Here is a 25,927-nt window from a genome sequence, read left to right as displayed (position 1 = left end):
TTGATTCCCATTAAGTTTCCTCCTGTCTAATTTAACATTATTACAGTAGTTAAAAGTAGACATAAATTACTTTATCTTAAAGCAGCTGAATGTTTCCTGGAAGTTCATTCAATAATTTGAAGGATCGCTGTAGAAAACAAACCCACAAAAACACATTTTTCTTCTCAAATCCTTCTTTTGCCACCAGTGTGTGAGGAAAATGGAATTTTCTCTGCAATGATTAAACGTTGTTTAAACGACCCATCAGCAATAAACTGACTTGACTACTTCCATTAGCTGCAAAGCGCACATAAAACGAAAGAGATTAATTTTAGTGCGCTGTAACTCTTTTTGTGGTTAGTTCTAGGTAAAAGGAAAATCTAACTGAAAGCACAGACAAAACTAAATAATAAAAAGGCTTTTTGTTTCATGTATCCATATGTTTCACCTTAGAGGAACTGCAGCTGCTGAGAGATGCTCGATAATACAACTTTGAGAAAGAGAACTTGACCTAGAAACGAGGCAAAAATATTTATCAGATAGCAATGAGGAGTCTGGGGTGAGGAGATTAATATGGAAGCAGACTCAGACATGAAAGAATGCATTATTCAATAACGTCTTCTGTGGGGCCAAAAAGAACATTCTGTGATCCAAAAGAGGTCTAAATGAATTATCTATCTTAAGAAGACATCTGCAAATAGGTATCATATAAAAATAGTCTCGACTTTATAATTTGAAAATTGAGCAACTGTCTATCTAGTCATCAAGTAAGGGATGTTTGTTTTAGAAAAATGATCATGTACTTAGAATATAAGGTCATTTTATACCCTTCGTTAAAAAGACTTCAGTGTTCTCCCTTGATTAGAAATTTATCCTTTAAACTATCATGATGAATAATTCAAATAGTTTGTGATAGGAAAGTTATTTTATAAGAAGTGTCAGAAATATGCCCCAGTTTTTCTTGAAATAATTATTTCTGACATAAAATGCCATCAAAAAGGGAAGCACAGTTTGTTTTTATCATTTCTTGTTCTGTCAGGTTGCCATTGAGTATGCCAGGGGCACTAAAGGAAAACTCTGAAACGTGATTGTTTGTCTGAAGGAAAAAAAAATATAAAAGCAGTATTCAGATATACTAGTAATACAACATAAGGACTGAGTATAAAATTCTATAGTCCTTACTTGTTTTGATGGGACACAAATGCAGTACCCTCATTTCCCTGTGGTACCAGGGCAATTTTTTATTTTCCAACCCAGAGCATTACTTTGCTTTACAACACTATATCACACTCCAGCCACTGGATTCTGACACACTGACCAATTTGGACCCCCACCATGGTTGATTCAGCAAACACACCGATGTTCCCCCAAAAAACCCCAACTTGAATTTTTCAGGCTGATTATTTGAAGGATGACAAAACTCAATATACAAATTTGCTAATTATTTGCAAAGATTCATTTACAACTGCAAAATCTTCATGACTTCATGTTAAACTATACTAAAGTGGTGAGTTTCTTGTATCTTAATACAAACATTAGATTACGAAAGTCCCAAATCTTCACACCATCCGTGACTGCACTGGTGAGGAAGAGGTTGTAAGAATCTGGAGCCTGTGTGCTGAATATGGAACCCTGTAAAACATACACAATAAGCACAGTTATTTACCAAGCAAACAAATGACTGGAACAGTTTGTAAATCAGTTTTGATATTGTTAGATATTATTATTATTATTATTATTATTATTATTATTATTATTATTATTATAGATTGTTTGATATTATTGTATCAAATAATGTTAGGACATCAAGTAAAATGTAAAGAGAAGCAGCGTGCAATTATTTGCTTACAGAACTAAACCTTTTAAATGTTTAAACATAACACATAATATTGTTTTTGAACAGGGCATGCTTATTTTGGATCTGAAGTCAGCACAGCATTTTAAAAAGTTCGGACAAGAGGGGTTTTGCATCAGTATGTGCAGAAGCTTTGTTTTGTTATACTAAAATCATCAAGGCCTTCCTTGGTTGTTAACTGTTGCCTAAAATTCTGCATATATTGTTCAGCATTTAAGGTACAAACTGCTTGTGGGAACTAATGCACACTAACTGATGCTTGTCAGCTTTGATCTGAAGAACAAACTGGAGGTTACCTTCACTTCTTTAATGTGGTGCAGAATCCGTAAAAACAGAAGAAAAAATTCTACATTTGATTCCATTTTATCTTCATGAATATTAGAAGGTGGGAGTGTTTGGAAGTCATTTTTATATGTTTTTGTAGTGTTGCTAGCTATATTAGGGCTATGCAACTCCTGCTTCAACACATCTGGCTTACATTAATATGCTCTTGTACAGAACCTGACAATAAGCTGGAGGATCCATTTATTTTGAATGAGGTGTGTTGGAGCAGGGAAGCATTTAGAAAGCATTTGCAAAAGCTGGAACAAAATTTCTTCATAGACAATGGTTTTTAAAATATTCTTGAGCCCATGTAGTTTTTACTTCAGGACAGTCACATCTATTCTAAATGCCATTTGCAAATATTAGACTTAGTGTATCCTTGTCCCTCCATAACAGATATTTCTTCAGATTTTCAGATTATCATTTTCACAATACCTATTGGAGAATGAACAAATATTCTAACATTGTTTATATAAAATTATTCTGTAATCACGATTATCATGAATATGTGAGGTCTCTCTTGTGTTTGCAAACTTCTTGCATTCTTTTGTTTGCGTCAAGTGTATTTACATCTTACAATGTACGTCAGACAGAACTGTGTTCAAGGTAGTTCTACAAACTGTGAGCATAATGACATTAAAAACAATGTAATCACCCTGAGGTAGCAATAAATAAATAAAAAAATGGAATGGAATCAAAATTTTTCTTTATGTCATTTTCCATCATTTATGTACCACGCTGAGATAGGCTCCAACTGCAGATGTTGAGTTTCCACATAAATTCCATTTATGTCTTCCAAACCAAGTTAGCAGATGATTTAGTTAAATGTGTGAGTGAGACAGTACGGAGGTCGGGGTGTTTTTTGTTTAGATTTCCATGAAGAGTGTAAGAATGGGAGTCTGAGAGGGCATTTCCAGTTCCATTTTCCGAGAAGTCCTCTGGTCTGATGAGTTCCAGGTGAGTTTTCCAGAGGAGGTGATGGAAATTTCAAGTAGGACAAGCTGCTTCTCAGGCAGCAGTTCCCGATGTTTGGACCGTCTCGGACGACAAAGCAAGAAAAGGAGGGAAGTGTGATGTTATGTGTGTAGTGTCCAGGCAGGGGCAATCCCTCTGATCCACAGTTCCTAACCCTACAGCATCCAAAGGCCCTCGGGCACTTATGCAGGGAACACCTCACCGATGAAACAGCCAAGCTGAAACAACACACCACAGGCTTTCCACTGTGCATAGCACACAAAAGCTGACATGACAAAGAACAGGCACATCTGGGTAAAGGGAATACCGTCAGCTGTGTGCAAGAGTGAATCTCAGCTGAATGGGTTAATGCATTTAATCCACGCTAGTAGCAGCAGCGGATCCAGCTAATCCAAGCTGGCTAAAGCATCAACTTTGCAGAGGCAAACACACAGAAATCAAGGTTCACTGAGTACAAGCTTTCTCCCCAAACAAATCCACACTTCTTTGAATTTCAATAAAACTTTGTGAAGATCTGTGGTGAATCATCATTTGCAAACTTTTTGATACTAAAAATGGATATTTTTGTTGCTTTTACAAAGCTGCACAATGCTCATATTACAATATATAAAAAGAGAAACCTCATTGTAATCTAACTGAAAATTGTTATGTAATAGAACAATAATATCTGTACTTGAATGCAGATTCTTTATAGTTTTATGCAGAGTTCTGCAGAAAACACTCTTGCTGTCATTTTGTTAGACAACAGTCCACACTGGCCTGGGGCAGAAATTGGAGTAAGTCCACATGAAACCAAATTGCATCATGGAACAGCGTTACTCCAAGGCCATCATCAAGAATGACAGTCCTCCTCCCATCACATATGCCAGTCTTAATCCTGGTGTAGCAGCGACTTAAAGATGAATGATACTGATGATGACACATCCTGTCTGGCCGAAGACATTTTTTAAAACCATGATCTATTTCACTTAAACCACAAACCAGCACTCTTATTCCTTCAAAGATAATCTGCCTTATGTAACTTGCAAACAACATTCATCGATGTCTTATGTAACTCTTTAACTTGTTAAATAGTAGAACATTCAAGAGTCAGGTGGAAGAAAAGGCACTCACTACCAGTTTATGCCAAGCCAAGCAGGTTCTGTGCTAAGTGGTTATGATTCAGAGATCAATTAAACTGCAGATTACACGTTTTCATAACTTTTAAGGAAACTACAGATCGGGAAATATCATAGGCTGATACTTATCCAACTTGACATCATTCAAACTAGAAATATTTTTTAAAGAAGATTTGCGTAGTTTCATGATTGCTCATATGGTTACTTCTCTCATCTGTATCTATGAATTATGAGAAGATGATACCTGCACCTAGAAAAACTCCAGCAAGCACTGCTAGAACTTTCAGCAGACATTTCTGACTTGCTGGTAAGCAACAGTAGCAAGTACAGCTGTGCCAAGCACCACCACACTGCCCCAAGTTCAGATCTGCAGAATTATCTTGCTTTTGTTGGGTTTAAGTTTTAGTTTACACACTTTTCTGTCACCTTCCTGAATTGTTTAGCTGTTAATTAATAAGTTAATAAGGAATTTCTATAAGAAATGGGTTATATTATAACACTAGCAAATGTAATACTGTCCATATTTTACCATACACATTTGTAAATGTTTTACTGTACAGTACTTTGCTTATTTTGTATTTTGCTTGCCACTGTTATAATACATATGCAGGTTCATTCAAGTTAAATCCTAAAACCACTGAATCTTCAGCGTTACAATCTTAAATCTTCTGTTTGTACTTTGTATCATCTTGCAGTGTTGGGTTTTATTATCAATGTCAAGCCATTATGTGAATATAAAAAACTTATAAGTAAGGAATTATGTTTGTAAACATAAATACATACAGTTTTTGTATGATTTAAGCACATTTGAGTAGACTCACCTTGTTCTGTGTGATGCAGTGGATGGCTCTGCTGTGGGCATCAGGAACCACCGAGGCAACTGCACCTTTGTTCATGTCTGTCACTTGAATGGACCGATCTGAACCACACACCAGGACAATGTCTAAGAAAAGTTGTTAGGAAGGGTTGACTTTATTTTACTTTTCTAGGACCATTCATGTCTGAAGAACAGCCTTCTTAAGTAAAAAAAAAAACCAACAAAAAAACAACAAACAAACAAAAAAAGCACATCCATTAGTTTAATGATCTATGGTCTAAGTTGCAGAACTACGACAGTGCACTGAGACAAAAAGCTAAATTAACAAGTTAGCTATCTTCTGGACAGCTTTTATTATTCATCTCTAAAGGTCAAGAGTCGCTGGCCGGTTGAAAAACTTGATTTAAAAAAAAAAAAAAACATTCAGGTTTTGTACAACATCTTACTTAAAAGAAAAATGATGCTGTTTCTATTTAGTTTTTGTCTAATTCTATATTACATGTCATCATTTTACAGAAATTGCCATTTGCACAACATCCATGGTATATCTCTTTTTAATAACGCCTCAGTCAATACAACACATGACAGAGCTAAGAAAAAAATTGTAATAAAATTATATTTAGGGGAAAAATTATTTGCATTATCACTGCATATGTATTTTCACTTCGTCTTTACCTTGAAAGCAAACTGCTGCAAAATCAATCTTGACAGGATCTAACTCATTCCATCACAACTCTGTTGGGTGGTTTTATTGGAAAGTAAATGCACTGTAAAGCCTAACAAGGGTCTGGAATGCAGACATTCCTAAAGAATTAAAGACACCTAAATGCTTTATGGGTAAAATCTACAGTGGAAGTCCTGAGGCAGCATGTTAAAGACTTTGTGAGATTGTTGTGGTTTACATGGAAGTTTTCAAGCCACATGCTTCAAGAAACAAAGAGAGCTTCTCTTTGTCAGCATCACTGCGGTCCTGTCTGCACTACTTTCTGCTGAAGGGACTTTACCAACATGAAAAAGGATACAAGACAGGAAATCATTGATGGCAGACAAGGCAGTGATTTCTTTGGATGATGTTGTTAGACATTTAGTTGGTTTGATGACACTCCGTTGTTTATATCTAGAAAGAGTAGATAAACAGTTGCATCACTTTCCAAACAAGATAAATTGTTGAAATATTGACAATATCTTACTAATCTTTACAGCTAAGTAGGGGGATGAGGGGGTTAGTAAAAAGGCATTATGTTTTCTTGACATTTGAAGCAGTTCAATCCAAAAAATGCAAGTGACAAGAGAATGAAAATGATTAAGCAACATGCGCTACTACATGTCCTTTATTGGGATTTCCCTCGCCTCTGTAACAAGTCCTGACAGTTTCAGCACAGCTGAACAATTTGGCTGTTAAGAAGGGTCAGCTGTATCTGTTGTAGCAGCTAAATGAATACTCCTTTACTAACAAAGACAGGAGATTACATACGTTTTAAAAAGGTTTCATCTCTTATCCATTTTGTCTTTTTACCTGTCATTATTACAATAGCTGATTATAAATGTAGATAAAAAGTGGCAGATGACACATGACTTGAAACTTTACTCCATTACACTACAAACATTCATATCAATTAAGCTTCCTGCATTGACAACAGTTCTCAGCGGTGAATGAAAGTATTTAGCTTGACAGAATATACGGTATTAAGATTTGTCAAAAGATAAGTCTAGTGAAACTCCACAGAGGATATTATACATAAAACACAAAAGTTGACATGTTGTGCTCTGATAAATACAATATTAGAAGCTGAACAATATATATTATTACTTGTCAAGAGAATAATGAATAGTAATTACTTTTTAATATCATCACGGGTGCTGTCCACATTGTAAAGACACAAGTATACAGATGATCCAGATGCCAGGAGTATAAACTTGTCAAGGTAATAAAACTGAGCACCTCGGATGGGTTTGGAGAACATACCGTCATCCTGATGCAGTGAGGAGAGAGAAAAAAAAAAGTTAATTAAATATCTGAAAACATTGCAGACATTATTGGCTTAAAGTAAAATATGAAATTACAAAATGTATCAAAGGGGAAATTTAATTATTTATTTTTTCCATCCATGCATAGTAAAACTATTTTAGATCTACTTCAATCAGCTTTGAGCATGTGGCCATTCAAGGTAAACCATGTAAATCTGATATGGGTATCCTTTTTTGACTGAATTCAGATCCCCGACACAGTTTTAAAGACAAGCTTTCTGTAGTTTGCGTCATCATAAATCGTTTCAAAGTTTTTATTCCAAAGAAAAAAAAGTCACTGTAAAATTAAAACTGCTTTTTAAAAATCAGGCGTTAACTCAGATAAAAGCTGCTCATCAAAAACATTGTTTTTCCTGACTCAGAATCAAGCAAATCTGTGTTACATATGTTTGTTTTGAGCAGGTTAATGCATTAACAAATGTCTGACATATGAAATCGAACATGACAGTAACTCTAAAATTTTTAAGAATAACTTAATAAAGCTTGCACATCAACATAGCTGCTGTCCCTCTGAAAAAACGTATTGCCATTTTTTTTCTAAGTTTGGGCAGATTAATTATACATAATTTCACTTTTTCTGCATAGTTAACTTAAGATATGTAAAAAATATGTTTTAGGGCCTACTAAACATAGTGACTGATCACAAAGATTTGTTTCCAAAGGTTAAGGAATTTTTTATTCCACTTACAGTGACAAAAAGTTATTTCAGTTAAGATTATCTGTTCCTTGTCCACATGCCTTACTTCCATTTCAGTATTATTATGATTATTTAATGTTATCATCTTTTTAAATATGAAGGTTTTGAGACTGCTATAAAAACCATGGGGTTGACTCTTTGTTTTGCTCACAAATATGCCGACTAGAATGCTGTATAACAGACACCAGAATACCAACAAACAAAAGTAAACTTTCATTGGAAGATGTCTGTGAAAAGCAAATACTGTGAAAAGCAACAGAAGCACTTTAGATCTGGTGCCAACCACACTTCAATACCACAGAACCAGAATGGACGCCATTCTTCCAGCAGTCATGTAAATCTTTGAAAACACAGCAGCAAGTGTCTGCAGTTTTTCTGATTTACCTCTAAACCAGTTTGAGTTTGTACCCTCTCAGAACCACGGCATGTTTACAATATGACATCATGCACACTGGTCCTCATTTCACTGTGTGTTATGGTTAGGATTGGGACTCGTAGAGGCTTAAAGTTGGCAAGGGGCAACAATTGTAAAGACATTGAAATGCTGAAGCAATGCTTTATATAAATATAAAAAACAACAACAACAACAAAAATTGCTTCTACCATGACTGCAGCAGGCTCTGAGCTGCAAATGGTCCAAATCCGAAGTGACAAGTCATCTGATGCACTCAGCCACCACTGTCTGCTGAGGCTCCAGCTCACACTGCTCACTGGCTTGTCATGCCCTACATACATACAAACAGAGAAGCCTGAAATAAAACTGGTAATACAATGGGGGCTGCAACATTTACTTTTATGGTATTGTTCAGACAGCTAGTGAGACTGAAAAGAGGAGGCTCATGGTGACCAACACGTCACCTCAACATCTGTTCTTTTATCTCTACTGCCCCCTTATGGTCACCATGTCTCTGCTGCTGAACAACAGCTGTTAATTTCAGACATGTTTTAGCCAGAAAGCCATCTTTTTTCTGCCTGTTGGTGTTTACTGTGTACCACAACTGAAAAAGACCTGTAAGTCTTGGCAACATTTTGTAAAACGCCATACAGATATTATTTTTGACCTTTTTCTTTTCTTTCACAACAATATTTTATTGTGTGACAAAAAAACATAAGATGGGCCAGTTCTGCTTTGGATTAGCCAGTTTCTTTGTAACAAAGTTTAATTAACTGTTTTATGGTGACACCTAGGAATGTAATCTTTCTTTAATTTCAAGTAAATGGAGATTGATCAAATAAACGCAATAAATGCAGCAATTAACTCAACCTGAGGATGATTTTCCTTCATGTAACATTCCTCCTTTCTCTTAAAAAAACATAGAAAGATTTTAAACTTAAGTAACTTGTGAACAGAATGTACATGGAATCAATGGACTAAAGCAGCATCGTACTGACTTAAACAAATCACACTTTCTATAACATAATTTAAATGCAATGTTAACAAAAAGTGACAAAAAGAGAACACAAGTAGAAAAGTACAGCAAAGGACAACAAGGCTTGGATCTGTATGACAGACCTATGTAGACAGTTGGACTGCCAGTTAGAGATGACTTGTACAATAACACTGAACTGTCTCCAAGACCACACAGGATTTGTTTTCCATCACCTGAAGAGAAAAAGGAAACACATAAATATTCTGTCTGGATTTTACCATTGAATTTATTACTATCTCACAGTAAGGCCTTTTGACTGCAAGCAGACTATTTGCCCTTACACTTCACTAAATGTACTTCCAATAATATGTCATAAATTAATGTTTCAGCTCAGTTCTAGAAGACAAAGTGTGTGTCCACTACATGTAGAATTAAATACACCTAATATGTTTGTTATGCAATTCAGTCTACATTTATAGTGCCTTTTTTATTTGATAAAGATACTTTTCATGGGCAATGTCATTAGAATGCCACAAATGTTGGGAGACTATAAAACTGGATATAATGGCAAAATGCTGAGTCACAGAAACTGTCCTCTTGTTTAAAACACAGAAAACATCAAATGTTTGAAGAGACACATTTTATTAGCGCTGTTAGAATTTGATGGCAGGGACATGTCTCAAAGAAGTTAGAATAGGGTCCTTACTTCATTTGATAAAATTCTAAAAAACATAAAAGAAATGGCAAATACTTGGCCAAAACGTTTAGCATATATCTTACTTGAATACTGAAGGCATGAGACCTGTTTGTTGGAGATGCTAAGATCAATATATGGAACAGTTGGTGCTGCACTGTCCGCTGGGTAATCTCTGTGGAGTAAACCTCTAAATGACAAAAGCATGCAAATTATGTACATGATGTTTATATGAAAAAAAAACTTTTTAACACCAGATTCTGACAGTAAGATGGACAACTTACGCATTTTTGGTAATTTTTTTGGAGGAAGAATTTTTCTCAACATTTGTTTTTGGGGAAAACATAATCCTCCTACAAATAAAAACAAACATACATAACAAAAGTCTGGTGCAAAATAAGCAAAATAGATAAAACTTGCATGTGCACAACGCATGGATCAAACCACATGTTAAATGCATATCATGTAAGATGTAAAAATTTTGCTCTTAGAAAGTAAACCAAAAATTATAGAAAGCAATTTGTGGACATGAATATGTGACATATTTTGATATGGTCTGCATTGGAAAACACTAAAAGGATATAAGATAAATACAGGGCTCCCCTTGTTGAGCTAGCTGCAAAGAAATCTAAGACGCATGGTATATGCATGGCTGCCCCAACAAACAGGGTAGCCATATTTTAACCGTCAATCAGCAGCATGTTGATTAAGGCCTGCTTCAAACTCAAGTTCATTTCCACTCTTTCTATTGAATAATTTGAACGTAGTGCTTTTCTTAGTGATCAGAGATGTCGATTCACTCAGCTCTCTGACGTCTCGCTCGTTTCAATGACGTCAATACATATTGACAACAAAAACTGGAAACAATTCTTTGATTTTTTTGGACTTTTTGACTGCCCTAATCTAACTCAACATGTCATTTTTCCCACCAACACCCATGGCCACAATCTGGACCAACAGTCTGCTCCTCTGGTCTCACCAGCAACTGTCCAGCTTCGACTTCCACCCACAGTTTTTAATATCCACCTCTGCACCCTCATTCTCAGTGAAAAGTGCACTATAGTTTTTAAAAATCATAAATTCCAGTAAATCTGACTTAAATTCACTAAATTAATTCATATTGCCTCACTCATTGCCTCAAACATTTCCAGCCCTCATATGACAACTGTCAACCTTGCCCCACTGCCAGAGCCTCAGTAACTTTTGACGCAAGATTCACCATCGCACAACAGTTTCACAAAAACAGCTTTCTGCCATCTCAAACACATTGTCCACCTCCGTCCCTCTCTCTCTCTTTTCCTGCAGCTGAAACAATTATTCACATCTTCATCACATCCTGCTTAGACTACGAGAATAGGATCCTCTACAGCACTATACCACCAAGCTCCTCAAAATACCTCAGTACATTCAAGACTGCCACCAGCCTCCTTACCCACCCCCCTTCCTGAAACCACATCACCCATCCTCAACAACCATCACTCATTCCCTATTCCACAGCACATTATATTCAAAACCTCCTCCTTACCCACAAAGCACTCAATAACCAGGCCCCCTGCTACCTGTTAGACATGCTCCTCCCCTAAACCTCTCCCTGTACCCTCAGCGCCATTGATGCTAACCTCTGACTGCCCCTAGGACCAAGTGCCGAACATGTGGTTATAGGTTGTTTTTTTTTGTTGCTGCCGCTAACCTTTGAAACTCTCTCCCATGATGCATTTGAGACATCAAATTTCCAGTCAAATTCAAATCCTAGCTATAAACTCAACTATTCCACTCTGCTTTTATCACATAAACTTTATATTCAAGTTTTGTGTTGTTGTTTACTTGTTGTATCTTTGCTTTAGTCTGATCTAATTAATTTATCATTAAAAATTATACAGTAAAACAAGGCAAGTTTAATTTCTGTCTGAAAATGTACTTTCAATGCCCAAGTTTTGGAAAAATATATGATTTTATTTGCAAAAGGTTTCTCTGTAAGCGTACTTTACCTTGGGGCACTGGTGTATCCTGATGACTTCACTTTTGAATGAAAAACCAGAGGTTGCTCCTTTATTCCTCCTTGGCACAAAAGAGAAAAAAGACAACAACTGACAAATAAGCTATTTATTCAAAAAGAGTGAAGCGACAGCGCAATTACTAATGAGGAGATGTTGAAAAAATACCATAAATTAGATGTCTAGAAATAAATATCATTAACTATTATTTCTCAGTAATTATTACAATTACTGATCATACGTGAACAGATTTTTAAAGTTTTACCAGAAAAAGAGGGGTCAGAACTAGTAGGTGATCACATATTGGTGTTAACATTAAGAAATGTGCCACAAATAGTGGGATGGTTTATCCTGCAAAGTGTTCGCTGTCAGTGCCTTTGCTGTAACAGTAAGCTCATTTTTTCCACAGCCATTAAAATGTGTAAAGCTTTCCAAAAACTGTTCTTCTGTCAAACACATGCTAAAAAAAATAGTTTCAGAATCTCTGGGCAGAAATTTGCTGGGGGACTGCAGTTGCAGCAGAATAAAAACAAAGTTTATTGCATTGACATGAAGAGATTAAATGTAATTGAAACTGTCGTGTTTAAATGCACTGCAGTATTGACTTGAACATGCTGAGTGCATTGTGTTTCTTAAAGAAAAGTGGCGCTGATGCAATGCATCCTTTGCTGCAATAATAAAGGTAATATTCCAATTTTCTTTATTTTTCCAGCTATTTTCTTTGATGAAAAGTATGTTTCTTCACTGCTTATCTGTAAATAAAATGAGTAAACATTTGCAATTATACTGTTGCATTTTAACAGTCAAATGGAGTACCTTGCTCCATTTCACTGTACTGTGTATAAATTTGCCTGCTGAAAGTAATCTTTTTTCCAAGACAGCCCACATACAGAAAACAAAGGTTTTTTTGGATAAAGATGTAATTACATGGTGATGCAATGACTTTCTCAACAGCCTTATTGACCTCCTGCTGATATATAATGCTCATTTAGTTTTATTGGGTTGTAAAAATTGCATAATTTACGCTGACTTTACACTAGACACTTTTGAAAGCACAGTGAGAGTCTCAGACAATTTTCCAGATTTGTCAAATCCGCGTAAAATCACAGCAGTTTGCTGCTCCTCTTGTAGCTGGATATATTCCACAAAGAAAATCAAATAATTCAAGTGTCTTCAAATGTTTTAAACACAAATGGATGTTTTCTGTGAATTAATAAGAACATCTGTCTGTTTGTTGGGATGGATTTTTATGATTTTCTTTTTTTTGTCCGAGAATGGGTCTTGGTCTAACTTGGATTCCAATTAAATTTTGGGAGTGAATGTCTCAGACAATGGAGTCTGCAGGAACATGAGATGGAAGAATCATCATGGGAGGAAAAGCCCCTGCATGGGATGCACCACCGGCCGATCACCGAAGTGGCCGATGTAAACAAGTCCTATCAATGGCTGGACTGAAGGACAGCACAGAGGTACTAATCATGGCAGTGCAGGAGCAGGCCCTAAACACCAGAGCGCTCAAGGTCCAGATCTACCATACCAGGCAGGATCCAAGGTACAGACTATGCAAAGGAGCCCCTGAAACAATCCAGCACCTCACGGCAGGGTGCAAGATACTGGCAGGCAAAGAATACATGGAGCGCTATAACAAAGTAGCCAGCATAGTGTACAGGAACATCTGTGCAGAATGTGGACTGGAGACCCCTAAGTCCCAGTGAAAAACTCCCCCCAAGGTGGTGGAGAATGAGAGGGCTAAGATCCTCTGGGACTTCCAGATCCATACAGATAAAATGGTGGTGGCCAACCACCCGGACATTGTAATCGTAGATACAGAATGTGGTCACGCTGCTGGGATTGCATTTACATTTAACACCTATTGTACTACAAATCTGAGAACCACCTAATGTGATTGAATTGTGCTTCCAAAGAGCATGCAATGACAATTTGAATTCTATCTGTATAAAAGTAATAGATGCAAATGGGGTAAAAAGACCTGCCATCAGCAGAAATGATGCAACAAAGGAACAATATACTGCCTACGTGGAACATATTTCAATCACCCTGAGGTAAAATGTGCAGAGGTCACAACTCATCTTATACAAGTTCAACCATTATTTCAGACAAGTGTGGTCTTTTTATAAGCTAGGTACAAGAGACAATTTATCATCACTGTTGTAACGCAAGCCACATTAACCAGTTCACATACACACTCACATAATGTAGTGTTTTTAGCCTACGCAATGCTTTTGATCTGTCAACACATACACCCATACAGATTGCATTGGAAAAAATGTGGAGTTTAATGTTCTGTCCACGGACAATTTGACATACGGACTGCTTTACCTGATGAGGCACGCTACTCTCAGACAGTAGAAACACTCTTTCAATATTTATAGTCTTTCCTTTTCTTTGAAGTTTTTTTTTAAGCATTTTTAGTTTTTTTTTCACAGCTAATACAGTTTTAGGTCACTGAAAACAAATGACTGGAAACATCCTTCTAGAGTGAAGACAATCAGAAACATTTAGAACGATATGATGACGGGAAACCTTTTGGAAATAATGAAGCAGACATCCTTCTTTACCTCCTGAATGAGTGTTTTCAGTCAGCAAGTGTCGTTCCATGATGTGGCAGGCCCCTATAACAACTAAGCTGCCAGTTGCATGCTTCCTATTTACACTGGCATGCACATGTCCACTGCATATAAGCTTTGCTATGACACATCTGTCCAGGTCAAAAACGATTCAGAAACAGTAATAAGTTTGTTTTGAAGGAGATTCATCTCAAGTTATATATTTATTTTTCAAATGAAGGAACAACTTAAAATTCCAGTGTACAACAATAAGATCATTGGCAGAATTCCAATGTAATGTTCATGACTATGTTTTCAAAAAACATAGTCATGAAATTTTTCTATAGTGTAAAATGGCTTGAAAAGAATTTAGTAATTGCTCCATTTATATTCAGAGATGGTGTGGCTTCTGCTCTTGACTCTCCATCATGTTTCAACAATAGCACAGAGGCTTTAAAGCAAACCCTGCTCTAAAACTGCAGAACTTTTGTGTTTCTGAAATAATCTTAGATTTGGGGATATATGAGGTGGAGCGACGACATTTGTGATGGTAAATGCAACTACATCCATACCACTGGATATGTAATCCAAGCAACAAGACTCAGAAGTTACAGCTTTTATCATGCAAAAAAGATGTTACAGCTTATTGCCATCAACTCAGCAAGTCAGCTGTCCTGTTCCACTTCAACATTACATCAAATCTGCACTCACATATTTAAAAAAAAAAAAGTAACCTTCAGAGTTGTGCCAAATTTACGACGACGGAATATTTTCCTTTCCAGGGGTCCTGGGGTTTATGGTTTCATTTGTATACACTTTTGCAGATATCTTAAAGAATGCAGAGATGCATGGGGAGCTTGTTGGGTAAGCCTATAAAAGTTTGTGGTTTTTTGCTCCAAAGCTGCAGTCACACACCAACTCTTGAATCTACCAAAGATCCCCTACATAGTCTGGCACTGGTAAATCTCTTTGCTCCAGCTGTGGAGAGTCTAACTGAGACTGGTCTTCTCAGCACTAACTCCCTGAAAGAGCAACATGTAAACCTCAGTACACTGCATAGTTCCAGCAAAATAGTATCAAGCTGCCATTAGCTAATGATACTGCAAAAAAACTGCTCACTTTACCATGACTCCACTGTTGCAATAATACAACAAACTAGGCTGATATGAGAGAAGTCATCAGTCTTAATGCGTTGCACTATTAACGATATGAAGTACCTGATTTTTGTGGCAATGAAAATGGAAGGGAATGCAGTAATGAACACTTCCCGCAATGCAGCTAGTGAAATACAGATAATGAGGATGTGTCAGACCAAATTACAATTATTTAAGAGAGGCTCTGTGGCCAAGCAAAACACAAAATGAGCCATTCAGTGAACTATAAAACCAGGCATACTTTTAAAATCTAAAGTCATCAAGCAGCAGTAGCTCTCATTTTATTTTATGACATAAACACAAGTGAAAGGTGAGTGAGCGTTCAGACAGTGCTAAGGCTGCTAACCTTTCTTTTTAGGCTGGTTAGCCTCCATCTTCTTTAAGTCAGCATTCAGAGGAGATTCAAGCAGTGGAGGAGACCTGAAAATGAGGCATGAGGGAAACAGGAGGGATGCAGTTACTTGAAATGAAGGGGCATAGCATTTTCCACTATTATAGGTAATAAGTTCCTCTCATTAATAATATCATGATATTGCTGGATCACAATGTGACGGACAAGAAAAGACATTTCATGAGTGGCTGTAATAGTGCACGTTAATATGGAAACAATGGAGGATGAAGACAATATAGGCAGTAAGCAAACCAGAAAATAAACTGCACTCAAATGTTCAGCTACATTACTGATGAGATCAGATTACCATTATTTGAGATTATGCAAAAAAAACATAAATGTAATGTTTTTTGCAAGCTATAAAAAGTCAACATTAATATTATGGTTCTAAACATTTCAATTAATGTAGATGCTACCCCATAGTAAAATTAAAAACTTTGCTATTATAAAACAATATAATAACAGTGGTAAAAAAAATAAAATTTTAATGAAGAAAAGAGGTACAACCTGTACAAGAAAATTTATTGAGGCTTTGACTGATTTATCTGATTTTTTGGACACAAAAAATTGTGCAATCAATAAAAGCGCTTAATAAATTTAAATGCTCTATTGCTTATTTTTCTATATACACAGCAAATTAAATCAAATCAAAACTTATTTGCATAGCACCTTTCATTCATGAAGCAGCGCAAAGTGCTTTACATATATTTAAAAAATAAAGGAATAAATATAGACACTTATAATCATTCACAGACATGAACACACCCCCAATCCCATGCTGCATAGTAAAACTCTAAAATAATCTTCTGTCTCTTTAACCAATAATAAAAAAAAAATTAAAAAGCAGATATGCTTACCATTACACTAACAAATAGTTCTTAAACAAGGACACCCGACTGTGTTTTGGTGCATTAGGACAGCATGGTATCATTGTAAACTGACATTGCAATTTTTTCTAACCTTGCTTTAATTGTGCTACATCTTGAGTACATGTGTCAGTCTGTCATGTTTTGTTTACGACAAACTGCGTTGGAGTTGTCAAAAACAAAAATGGACAGGATCCCCATTCACGTCTGCAGGTTGTAGATGGACAGAAAGGCAAATGAACATATGAATTATTTAACCTACATTGCAGGATCTGCACTGTGACTATTTCACTCGCGTACTTTGCGATAACTATGCTTAAATGATATACTGCGGAGCTCTACTGTGTATGACACTACCCTCGTACTAAAGGAAGTTTTTTCTTCTTACTTTAATGATTTGTTTCTTTATAAGCTCATATATATATATATATATATATATATATATATATATATATATATATATATATATATATATATATAATATTTTCCTGTAACTCCAAATTCACCTTGGAAATATGGAAAAGCCTTCATGAGAAGCTCCAGTCCTCTCCAGGTCACTCAGGTAAAACTCCAGCAAGACCACAGATGGTGTAAACAAAGAGCTCACTAAAGCCAGCATCTGTGCAACAGAACAGTTAGTTCATCATGTATTACAGCTACATTTATTAATATTTTGGCAGGTTTACTCACAGACTCATCACATCTTGGGGAGATTGACCATGATCCAGCCATGCTGATGCTCAAGGTGGGGTTATCTAGATATAAGCATGAACATCAGTCAAATGTTTGGCTGCAAAAGCCTTTTTATTTCACCACTGGAATCATTCAAAAGACATTTTCTGTAATATGATTATAACTTTGTATATCAATCTAAGAGACCATTAAACAGACCAAACTGAGAATTTTTTAACATGATATAGTATATAATAATGTACAGTAGTGTACAACAAATGGCTGTCCAGGAGCATAAATGCATCAGCGCAGGAACAACTTCACTCAGAAGGAAAAACATAAACTATGCTCATCTATTTTAGCCACTGCTGAAAGAGTTTAATACTTGACTAAAATAAGCATGACCATGACATTGGCACAACTGGAAAAATGTAGGCTAGAAATGTGTCTTTCTCCAAAAGTCTTACATTAGTCAACATGTTTTTAAAAAAAAGGAACATATGGAGAAATCATACAACACGCAGCTTACCTTTGAAATAAAACACTGCTTTGAGCTCTGAAGTTGCTAGATCAATCACATAAAGACCATCAGAGCCTCCTATACAAAACCAGCTGTTGTTTCTGCAAGGGCCCACACAGAAACATATGAAAAAACAACGTTACAGGATTTCCTTTTAAAGCATTTTCATATCATTTGGGGAGAAACAAAGAAACCACACTTGAAACAGTGACCAAATGGTGAGGCATACACACCACAACGCTATAGATTTTATTCAAGTTTCCTTTGACTTTATGCAGTCTACAGCTTTGAAGATGGAAACTGCCACACAGAGCAGAAAGGAGATTTGTGTTTTTATCCACTTCCAGCTCTTTGCTCCATCGTGAGGTTATGATATTGTAGACAATTACATTTTAGTACATCATTATTTTCATGCTGACCCCGTGCTTCTGTACAGGATGGGACAATTACAGCCATTATGTGAGGAATTTTAATGTGATAATTGCATCCCCTAAACTGTTCCGAAGGTATAACTTTTCTTTTCTGGAAAGTTTTGATAAGTTCATTGCTACAAGGCCCATGTTAAAGTAGGTGACATTTCAAATGGTCAGGTAGAAAAAAAGGGTTCTGTTATTTGCACTTGATGGAAAAGACAAAGACTTATACTGTTTTAGACTCTGGCCAGACTCCACTAATCCTGCTATGACAGTACTAAAAAGCAGGATAATTCTAAAGGGTGTGAAGTAATTACCCCATTCAGCTGCATTTTTCTCGCATAAGACACCTGAGCAAGAAACTCTAGTTTTTAGTATGATCAAAGTAAAGCAAGTTTCACAGCTTGGATACAAATATTGTGTTACGGATAGAGTGGATTTTATCCTAAATCTTCAGCCTGCATTTCATGATGCAAAAGATGCTGCTCTTGGGTCACATGCTCTTCTAAGAAAAATAAGGAATCAATGTATTTCATTCATGTGGTTTACATAATACAAAGTTGGATAAGTGCTTTTTTAACTCCCTGTTTCCTGTCGTAACAGCACAGTCTGTAATGGTTTATATCATGTAAGTGCAGTCTTCTGTGATATTTTTTTGTAGTGCATTCTGTAATTAGCTTCCAGATTTTTATGACATTATGAATTTTTTTCCTTTTTATTTTATTTTGTCAGAACAGCTGGGTTTTGATTGCCTGTGTAGGATTTTCCTGAATCACACTTGATTGTTATTTATAGAAATATGAACAAAACTGAGTCTTTGAGAATGGTTGTAGTAGGAACTGTGTCACCAGTCATTACAAAAAACTTTTAAAAAAATAGCTCTTCCTAAGGCTAAAGTCAAATAAATCCATTAATCCATCTGTATGAACAACTGAGCGAGTGCAAGTGGAACTGTGAAATCCACATTGATTTCCTGTGACTAACAAAGGGTTACTAATGAACAGTTCTTGAAAATGTCATGACCCTTTCCTTATGGACCCCTCCCTCCATCTTTAAAGGGTTGAGAAGCAAAAACATGAATATATGGCCTCAAACATCAGGATTTAAGTTCTGCAATTACTCACGCTAAACTGTTTACTTACTTTTCTTGGTCAGTATCAATGTCTGTAGATGGGCCACATGAAGCCATTCTGATGACGGGTTTGGAAACCTCACATTCATCCACTAATGATTGTTTAGAAATCCCTGGAAGACAAATCCCAAAAGAAGTGTCAAAGTAAACTTAATCAGTTAGCAAACAGATAAGCAAACAGATGGATTGATAAAACACTTTGTGGAAGTCCCTCATGTCGCCTGCCATACATCCTCTCTGTCACTATTTGATATAGCATTACCTGTCTGATGACTCACAGTCCGTTGATGTCTTTTTTCCATCTTCTGAAGGTCCATTTTTGTCACCAGGGGGCACTTGTAGTCATCACTGAGAGAAAAGGACCAAACCTAAAACAAGTAGGTGTCTAAATGCCAAGCTCTGCTTTTAAGTGCTTTGTAGGTGTTGTGTGAATAAGTTACTGACCTGTCCATCAGTTGAGCCGATAATAAGGTGCCTGTCCTTCTCTAAAAGCAGGACACTAAGCAGTGGGGATGCTAAAGAATTGAAAAGAAAAAAGACTTGGAATATGCATATGTATGCATGTGCGTGTGTGTGTGTGTGTGTGTGTGTGTGTGTGTGTGTGTGTGTATACGTGTTGAGGGGGTGGCTGATTGTGTGTGTGTGTGTGTGTGTACTGCAATTTCCAATTTCAACCAGATAATCCTAATTTTTATAAATTCATTGCCGAGCAAAAAAAAATTGAGGATCAATACTTGAATTAATATTGGCTGTTTATAACACTCCCTGCGATGGACTGTCGACCTGACCAGGGTGTACCCTGGCTTTTGCCTAAAGTCTGCTGGGATACGCTCCAGCTTCCCCGCGACCCTTAATCGGACTAAGTTAGGAGAATGAATTAATGAATTTTTATAACACAAGCAGTGGTATCCTACCTGAAAGCACAAATGACTGGTAGACAACAGTTTCAGTTCTCAAATCCCAAACCTGAAAAAAAAAAACACATTAATGCAAGAACTAATGCAAGTACATAATGTATTATTTACTTCAAAAGTACCTTAAAAGTACGATCCTCTGATGTGCTGACAAGAATATCTTTGTTCCAGGAACAAAACTCCACTGATGTTAAAGGTCCCAGGTGCCCAGTCAAGGTAGAGATCACTTCTTCACCCTGATGTGGAACATAGTAGTGAAAACTGGATCAAAAGCAATGTAACATGTGATGTGGTAAATATTATGGGGATCACTATGAAGTACAAAAAGTACAGTATTTAACCCTTTTACTGTTAGAATTGGATACCTTCACAATGTGGTTTGGGTCAATTTGGACCCAGATCAAAGATCTCCTAATAAGAATGTTATCTAGTGTATTTTTACTGCTGTCAAGGTCAAAACGGGTCAGAATTGACCCTAACAGTATGTAAGGGTTAAGTACAAACTTGAAAACTACCGGTTTATTCAAACAAAAACTGTTCAAGGTGTATCATTAGGTACCTTTGAGTTGAGAATGTATATAATTGCCCCTGAACATGCTGCCACTCGCTCATTGGAAAAACAGAATGAGAGATGGAGGACCTCACCCAGTAAAGTCCCAATAACTATTCCAGATGCAACCTCACCTGCAAACAAATAGCCTGTTAAAATTCAAAACAAAAGGACATTGGGGACCCCTGCAGGGACTACATGGCAGACTTGTTCTAAAAGTTCTCATTTTAATGATTAACAATGTTTGCTCCATAAACCACTGAGTTATTGTGTTATAGCAGTCATTACAAATACCTGACTTCCTATGATTATTAGTGAAACATGGTGACTTTGGCAGAGGGAGAAATCATTTTATAGGACTGAAAGCCATGTTTATGTACACACTCCACAAGTCCTTTTACCATCCTGTGTTCTCTTCTGGCACAGCTCAATATCCCAGACAATTATATATTCGGCAGAAGCAGAGCAAAGGAAAGCAGGAGGACTGCGCCCTTTTCCGAAGGTCATGGCTGTAATGTCTCCGTGGTGACCTGTTAGCACCAGTGGCTGTAAATAAACATACTGTGGATTAATTATTTTCATTTGGTATATCATTATGTTATTCAATTCTATGTTGGGGTGACAGTATTTGTTTTCTACGTTATAATATCTTAAAGTTTATGGATCTGTTAAAACTGTCTAGCTATCATTATTAACAATAGTCCGAATAAAACAATATTAGAATATTTTCTATGCACACATGAGAACAAAAACACCATCGTACCTTCTGTTGTAGGTCCATGTTATTGTAAACCAGCACCTTCTTGCCATGCAGCGGAATACCACAGTAAGACTGGCAACATGCAAGCTGCTGATGTGACAGAAGTCTGTCACTGGTCAAACTGAGCTTTTCAGTAAGCATTTCAGCCTCTATCTAAATTGCAGCACGACTGGTTGTGTAGCGTATTTATAAAGTAAATTAAAATATTACATCTTCCTAAGAAGTATGTCTAAGTTAAAAGATAACACTAGTTCATAAATATAGAGAGAACTTCAGCTGGACTACGGAGTGGATAAATGTTAGGTGTTGCTAGGAGACCTTCACGATATTCGTCACTATAGATCGTCTATTGAAGCGAGCGTTTCACACACAAGAACGCATTGAGCCGGTTAAACATGCACTGCTATTTATGTCGCACGGTGACTTCATGAATACACCCCTTTCCTTTGCAAATGTCTTTACATTGAAAATTTCTGTCCGCAAACCGTTGCTTCATAGTTAGGCATTTCAAAGGGCAAGAGCTTCACTGAATTCCAGATTAGTGCCCCCCTCACTTAACCACAAGATGGCAGTAGTTGTTCATTTACTTTTAGTGCATGTCATTAGTAGGCAGCGGTGCTTCAAACTTACCATAAATTATATGTATATATATATGTGCCTAGCTTTTCACCTACACCAGAACTCAGTCTATCTATACACACACACACACACACGCACACACACACACACACACACACACACACACACACACACACACATATATATATATATATATATATATATATATATATATATATATATATATATATATATATATATACATATATATATATATATATATATATATATATATATACACACACACATATATATATATATGTATATGTATATATATATATATATATATATATATATATATATATATATATATATATATATATATATATATATATATATATATATATTCATACCCTTTCATTAAAGACACAGCTACCTGTAAAAGCAGCTGACATTGACTGAAGTAATAATAAATAAGAATTTTTATGAAAATTCTGGTTCAATAGAATTTCTTTTTTTTTTTTAAAAAAAAAAAAGCAAACACATAAAATAATTTCATATATATTCCATCACTCATAAACTAATATTTTTTTTAACAATCCTATATGTGTGTATATATATATCTATATATCTATATCTATATACACATATACATATATATATATATATATATATATATATATATATATATATATATATATATATATATATATATATATATAAACAATTTCTTATATGTTCAATCACTCATAAACTAATAAGCTAATATTTATCATAAACTAATATTTTGCTGAAAAATCCTATATATCCTGTATATATAGGATATGTGCCTAGCTTGTCACCTACACCAGAAGTCAGTCTATATATACACACACACACGCACACATATATGTGCGCGCGCGCGCGTGTGTATATATAGACTGACTTCTGGTGTAGGTGAAAAGCTAATTTCTGCAGTCTAAAGTCATTAGAGGACACCAGATCCTAAGTAGTTTATCCAGTTTGAATGGCTAAAGATTTATAAAAAGCTAGAAAAGTGAGGGAATTCTGGGAAGCGTAGTTTCCGTATAGACAATCGGATATGACGTATGTGTTGTGTGGCTAGTAGATTTGGATGAATCCGTCGACGTTGACAGTCGTTGGGACATGACAGTGCTTTTGTTGTAGAAAGCTAACTTTAGCTAAACGGTTAGCTTTCTGACAGGCTATTTGGATTACATTGGCCGAAAGAGAGAAATTCCAGTACCAAGGCGCCTTTTCCTCTAAGTTTGGGTTTCTTTAATCTTTGTGTCTTCATCAAATGAAGTTGTTAGTGTGTTTTCTGCTGAATGGAGCTAATTTAACTTAAGCTAGATGGTTAGCGTGCCATCAACTTCTGAATTTCCTAACTTGGTCTCTGTGCGGGCCATAACAGCCACACTATTCATCAGGGAGGGTGGCGAGAGCCGGTGTTGCTAGCCCTTATTTTAGCCAGGTAGCAAGAACAACGAGGACCCGAACTTAGTGAAGCAAAAGACAGTTGCTAGCATAGGGAAGCTAGCATATATTGATTTGTAATATGAAAAAGGCACAGTCTGACACATTGGGTTTTGTTCCTCAAAAAGATATCGTTTACAACAAACTTTTGCCGTATGCAGATAGACTCGATGACGAATCTAACGACATTTTGAATAAAATAAAGGGTAACTTGGGCCGAGCTGTTCAGCTTAGAGAGATATGGCCCGGTGTCTTGTTTTGGACAAGAAAACTTTCCACGTAAGTAACACTAATCTTCTTCGGTTCCTAACATAACGGTTCTGACTGTTTTTTTTTATGTTTTCTTTATTGTTAACTGTTAGTATTGAGCTTTGATAGTGTTGACAAAAGTCGATTACGTGACAATATAACATAATTCAGCATTTGGTGACTACTTAGTCTGTTGTACGCATAGTTGATTTGAGCAAGTGATCAAGCAAACAAGTTACCCAATTTCATGAGGCACTGGCGTTTGACATTAATGTATTGTGTGATTTTGAGAAAAAACATTATTGCTATCATAGTCTATCAATTCATATAAAGCTGTTAATTCCCAGAAAACTAGAATGTGCTATGTGAATCTGATTATGGGCTGTATATCTTTCATAATGAGGACAGTGGATTGTTAAATACACAACATGACCCAGACAGCGCATCGCAATTGTAGGTCATTGTCGTTACTGCTGTGCTTGTGGTCCGCAGTTGACATTTTCTTTTTGACTCAAATAGACAATGGACAACTTGCCCATTTCCAAATTTCGTTGACTTGCCAGTTTCACGTGAAGCTGCACGTCATCTTTAAGGATCACTCGCAGTATTCCCTGCTTTCATAATGCAGACTCATGGTTGTGTAGGACATCGCTCTTTACGTGCTTCACTCAGTTTTGCTCCTTGTTGAAAGTAACACAAATCTGTTATTACTTTACTAAATATGATCAGTCATGTATGTCTTACCTTGAGTGTTTTCACGTTTAATTTATTTAGTAAGGAATCAGATTAAATGAGAAAATGCTTGACAACAGCATGACAGCAGATTACAAAAGGTGGTGTTTCATTTAGTTTTTTTTTTTTTTTAAATGGCTGAGCTTTCTTTAATCCTTTCATTTCTCAATGATTACACATTAGTCTGTCCACAGAGTTAGTTCAGTGAGAAATGAAGTCTGCTGTTTGGTTGATCCAGATATTGTGTTATGGTATTTTGACGTGCTGGTTCTGAAAGAGTTTTAATTGTTCATTGTAAAGTGTTTCATGTGTGTTTTTTCTCTTTAAAATGTGTTATTTTATGATATAAGCAAGTTCATTTTCCTCTACTATAAAAGTGGCTTAGTTTATAATCTTTTAAGAAAAACAAACAAAAAAAACAAACATTTTTTTCTTATTGCTCAGCAGTTTTGTGTCCACTTATTCCACATGTTGAAAAAGCAACAATTATATTTACCCCTGCACTTCTTATTTAAGGTACATGAGACTGTATGGACGGAAGTTCAGCAAAGAAGACCATGTACTGTTCATCAAGTTGCTCTATGAGCTTGTAACGATCCCCAGACTGGAGATCAGCATGATGCAGGGCCTTGCTCGCCTTCTAATCAATCTTCTCAAGTAAGAATTTGCCCCAATCTTCCATCCTTTTTGTGTTTATTTTCCACATACTTTTTTTTTCTAACACACACCATTTTTAAAACATGTAAAAACACACACAAAATGTGTAGTCTTGTGTCATTTTTTGGCAATAGTCAGAGATTATTATATGATCCATGTGTACGTTCTCATTTGTATGTGCTATTTACTTAACAGGAAAAGAGAGCTACTGTCAAGGGAGGACCTTGAGTTGCCGTGGAGACCACTGTATGAATTGCATGACAGGATTCTTTTCTCAAAGACAGAGCATCTTGGCCTCAACTGGTTTCCTAAGTATGCCTCTGTTCTTTTATGCTATATTCTCTTTTTTTTAATTTTTTTTTTTTTAATGCATATTTTATTTTAACACTGGTCATGATTGACTTTAGGTATACTCTTATTTCAAATCAGACAATGAGGGATTTACAGTTAAATCAGTAGCAACTT

The 25,927-nt window shown here is 36.1% G+C and overlaps 2 protein-coding genes across 3 annotated transcripts in view; one reads left to right on the top strand and one right to left on the bottom strand.

Moving 5' to 3' along the window:
• wdr27 (WD repeat domain 27) overlaps positions 1 to 21,931 on the bottom strand; it is a gene marked incomplete at both ends in the record, with an annotated part of 35,799 nt that extends 13,868 nt beyond the window's left edge. The window contains 21 exons of the mRNA XM_079248766.1: positions 1,514 to 1,611; positions 5,073 to 5,194; positions 6,091 to 6,185; positions 6,908 to 7,041; positions 8,397 to 8,518; positions 9,307 to 9,396; positions 9,944 to 10,047; positions 10,142 to 10,210; positions 11,846 to 11,915; positions 15,919 to 15,992; positions 17,336 to 17,448; positions 17,520 to 17,584; positions 18,031 to 18,122; positions 19,577 to 19,679; positions 19,829 to 19,934; positions 20,011 to 20,081; positions 20,481 to 20,532; positions 20,603 to 20,716; positions 21,040 to 21,164; positions 21,432 to 21,576; positions 21,794 to 21,931. Of these exons, the coding sequence (XP_079104892.1) occupies positions 1,514 to 1,611; positions 5,073 to 5,194; positions 6,091 to 6,185; positions 6,908 to 7,041; positions 8,397 to 8,518; positions 9,307 to 9,396; positions 9,944 to 10,047; positions 10,142 to 10,210; positions 11,846 to 11,915; positions 15,919 to 15,992; positions 17,336 to 17,448; positions 17,520 to 17,584; positions 18,031 to 18,122; positions 19,577 to 19,679; positions 19,829 to 19,934; positions 20,011 to 20,081; positions 20,481 to 20,532; positions 20,603 to 20,716; positions 21,040 to 21,164; positions 21,432 to 21,576; positions 21,794 to 21,931 (2,102 nt within the window). The remainder of the gene's footprint in view (positions 1 to 1,513; positions 1,612 to 5,072; positions 5,195 to 6,090; positions 6,186 to 6,907; positions 7,042 to 8,396; positions 8,519 to 9,306; positions 9,397 to 9,943; positions 10,048 to 10,141; positions 10,211 to 11,845; positions 11,916 to 15,918; positions 15,993 to 17,335; positions 17,449 to 17,519; positions 17,585 to 18,030; positions 18,123 to 19,576; positions 19,680 to 19,828; positions 19,935 to 20,010; positions 20,082 to 20,480; positions 20,533 to 20,602; positions 20,717 to 21,039; positions 21,165 to 21,431; positions 21,577 to 21,793) is intronic.
• Positions 21,932 to 23,458: 1,527 nt separating this feature from the next.
• psme4a (proteasome activator subunit 4a) overlaps positions 23,459 to 25,927 on the top strand; it is a 28,113-nt gene continuing 25,644 nt past the window's right edge. For both annotated transcript variants that reach the window (XM_079248910.1, XM_079248909.1), the window contains exons 1-3: positions 23,459 to 24,103; positions 25,322 to 25,462; positions 25,658 to 25,774. In XM_079248910.1, coding sequence (XP_079105036.1) covers positions 23,907 to 24,103; positions 25,322 to 25,462; positions 25,658 to 25,774 — 455 coding nt within the window. In that variant the 5' untranslated portion in view covers positions 23,459 to 23,906. The remainder of the gene's footprint in view (positions 24,104 to 25,321; positions 25,463 to 25,657; positions 25,775 to 25,927) is intronic.

This window comes from Telmatherina bonti (genome assembly GCF_933228915.1).
Source record: "Telmatherina bonti genome assembly, chromosome: 11".
Lineage (NCBI taxonomy): Eukaryota > Metazoa > Chordata > Actinopteri > Atheriniformes > Telmatherinidae > Telmatherina > Telmatherina bonti.
This window is presented reverse-complemented; position numbering and strand designations above follow the sequence as displayed.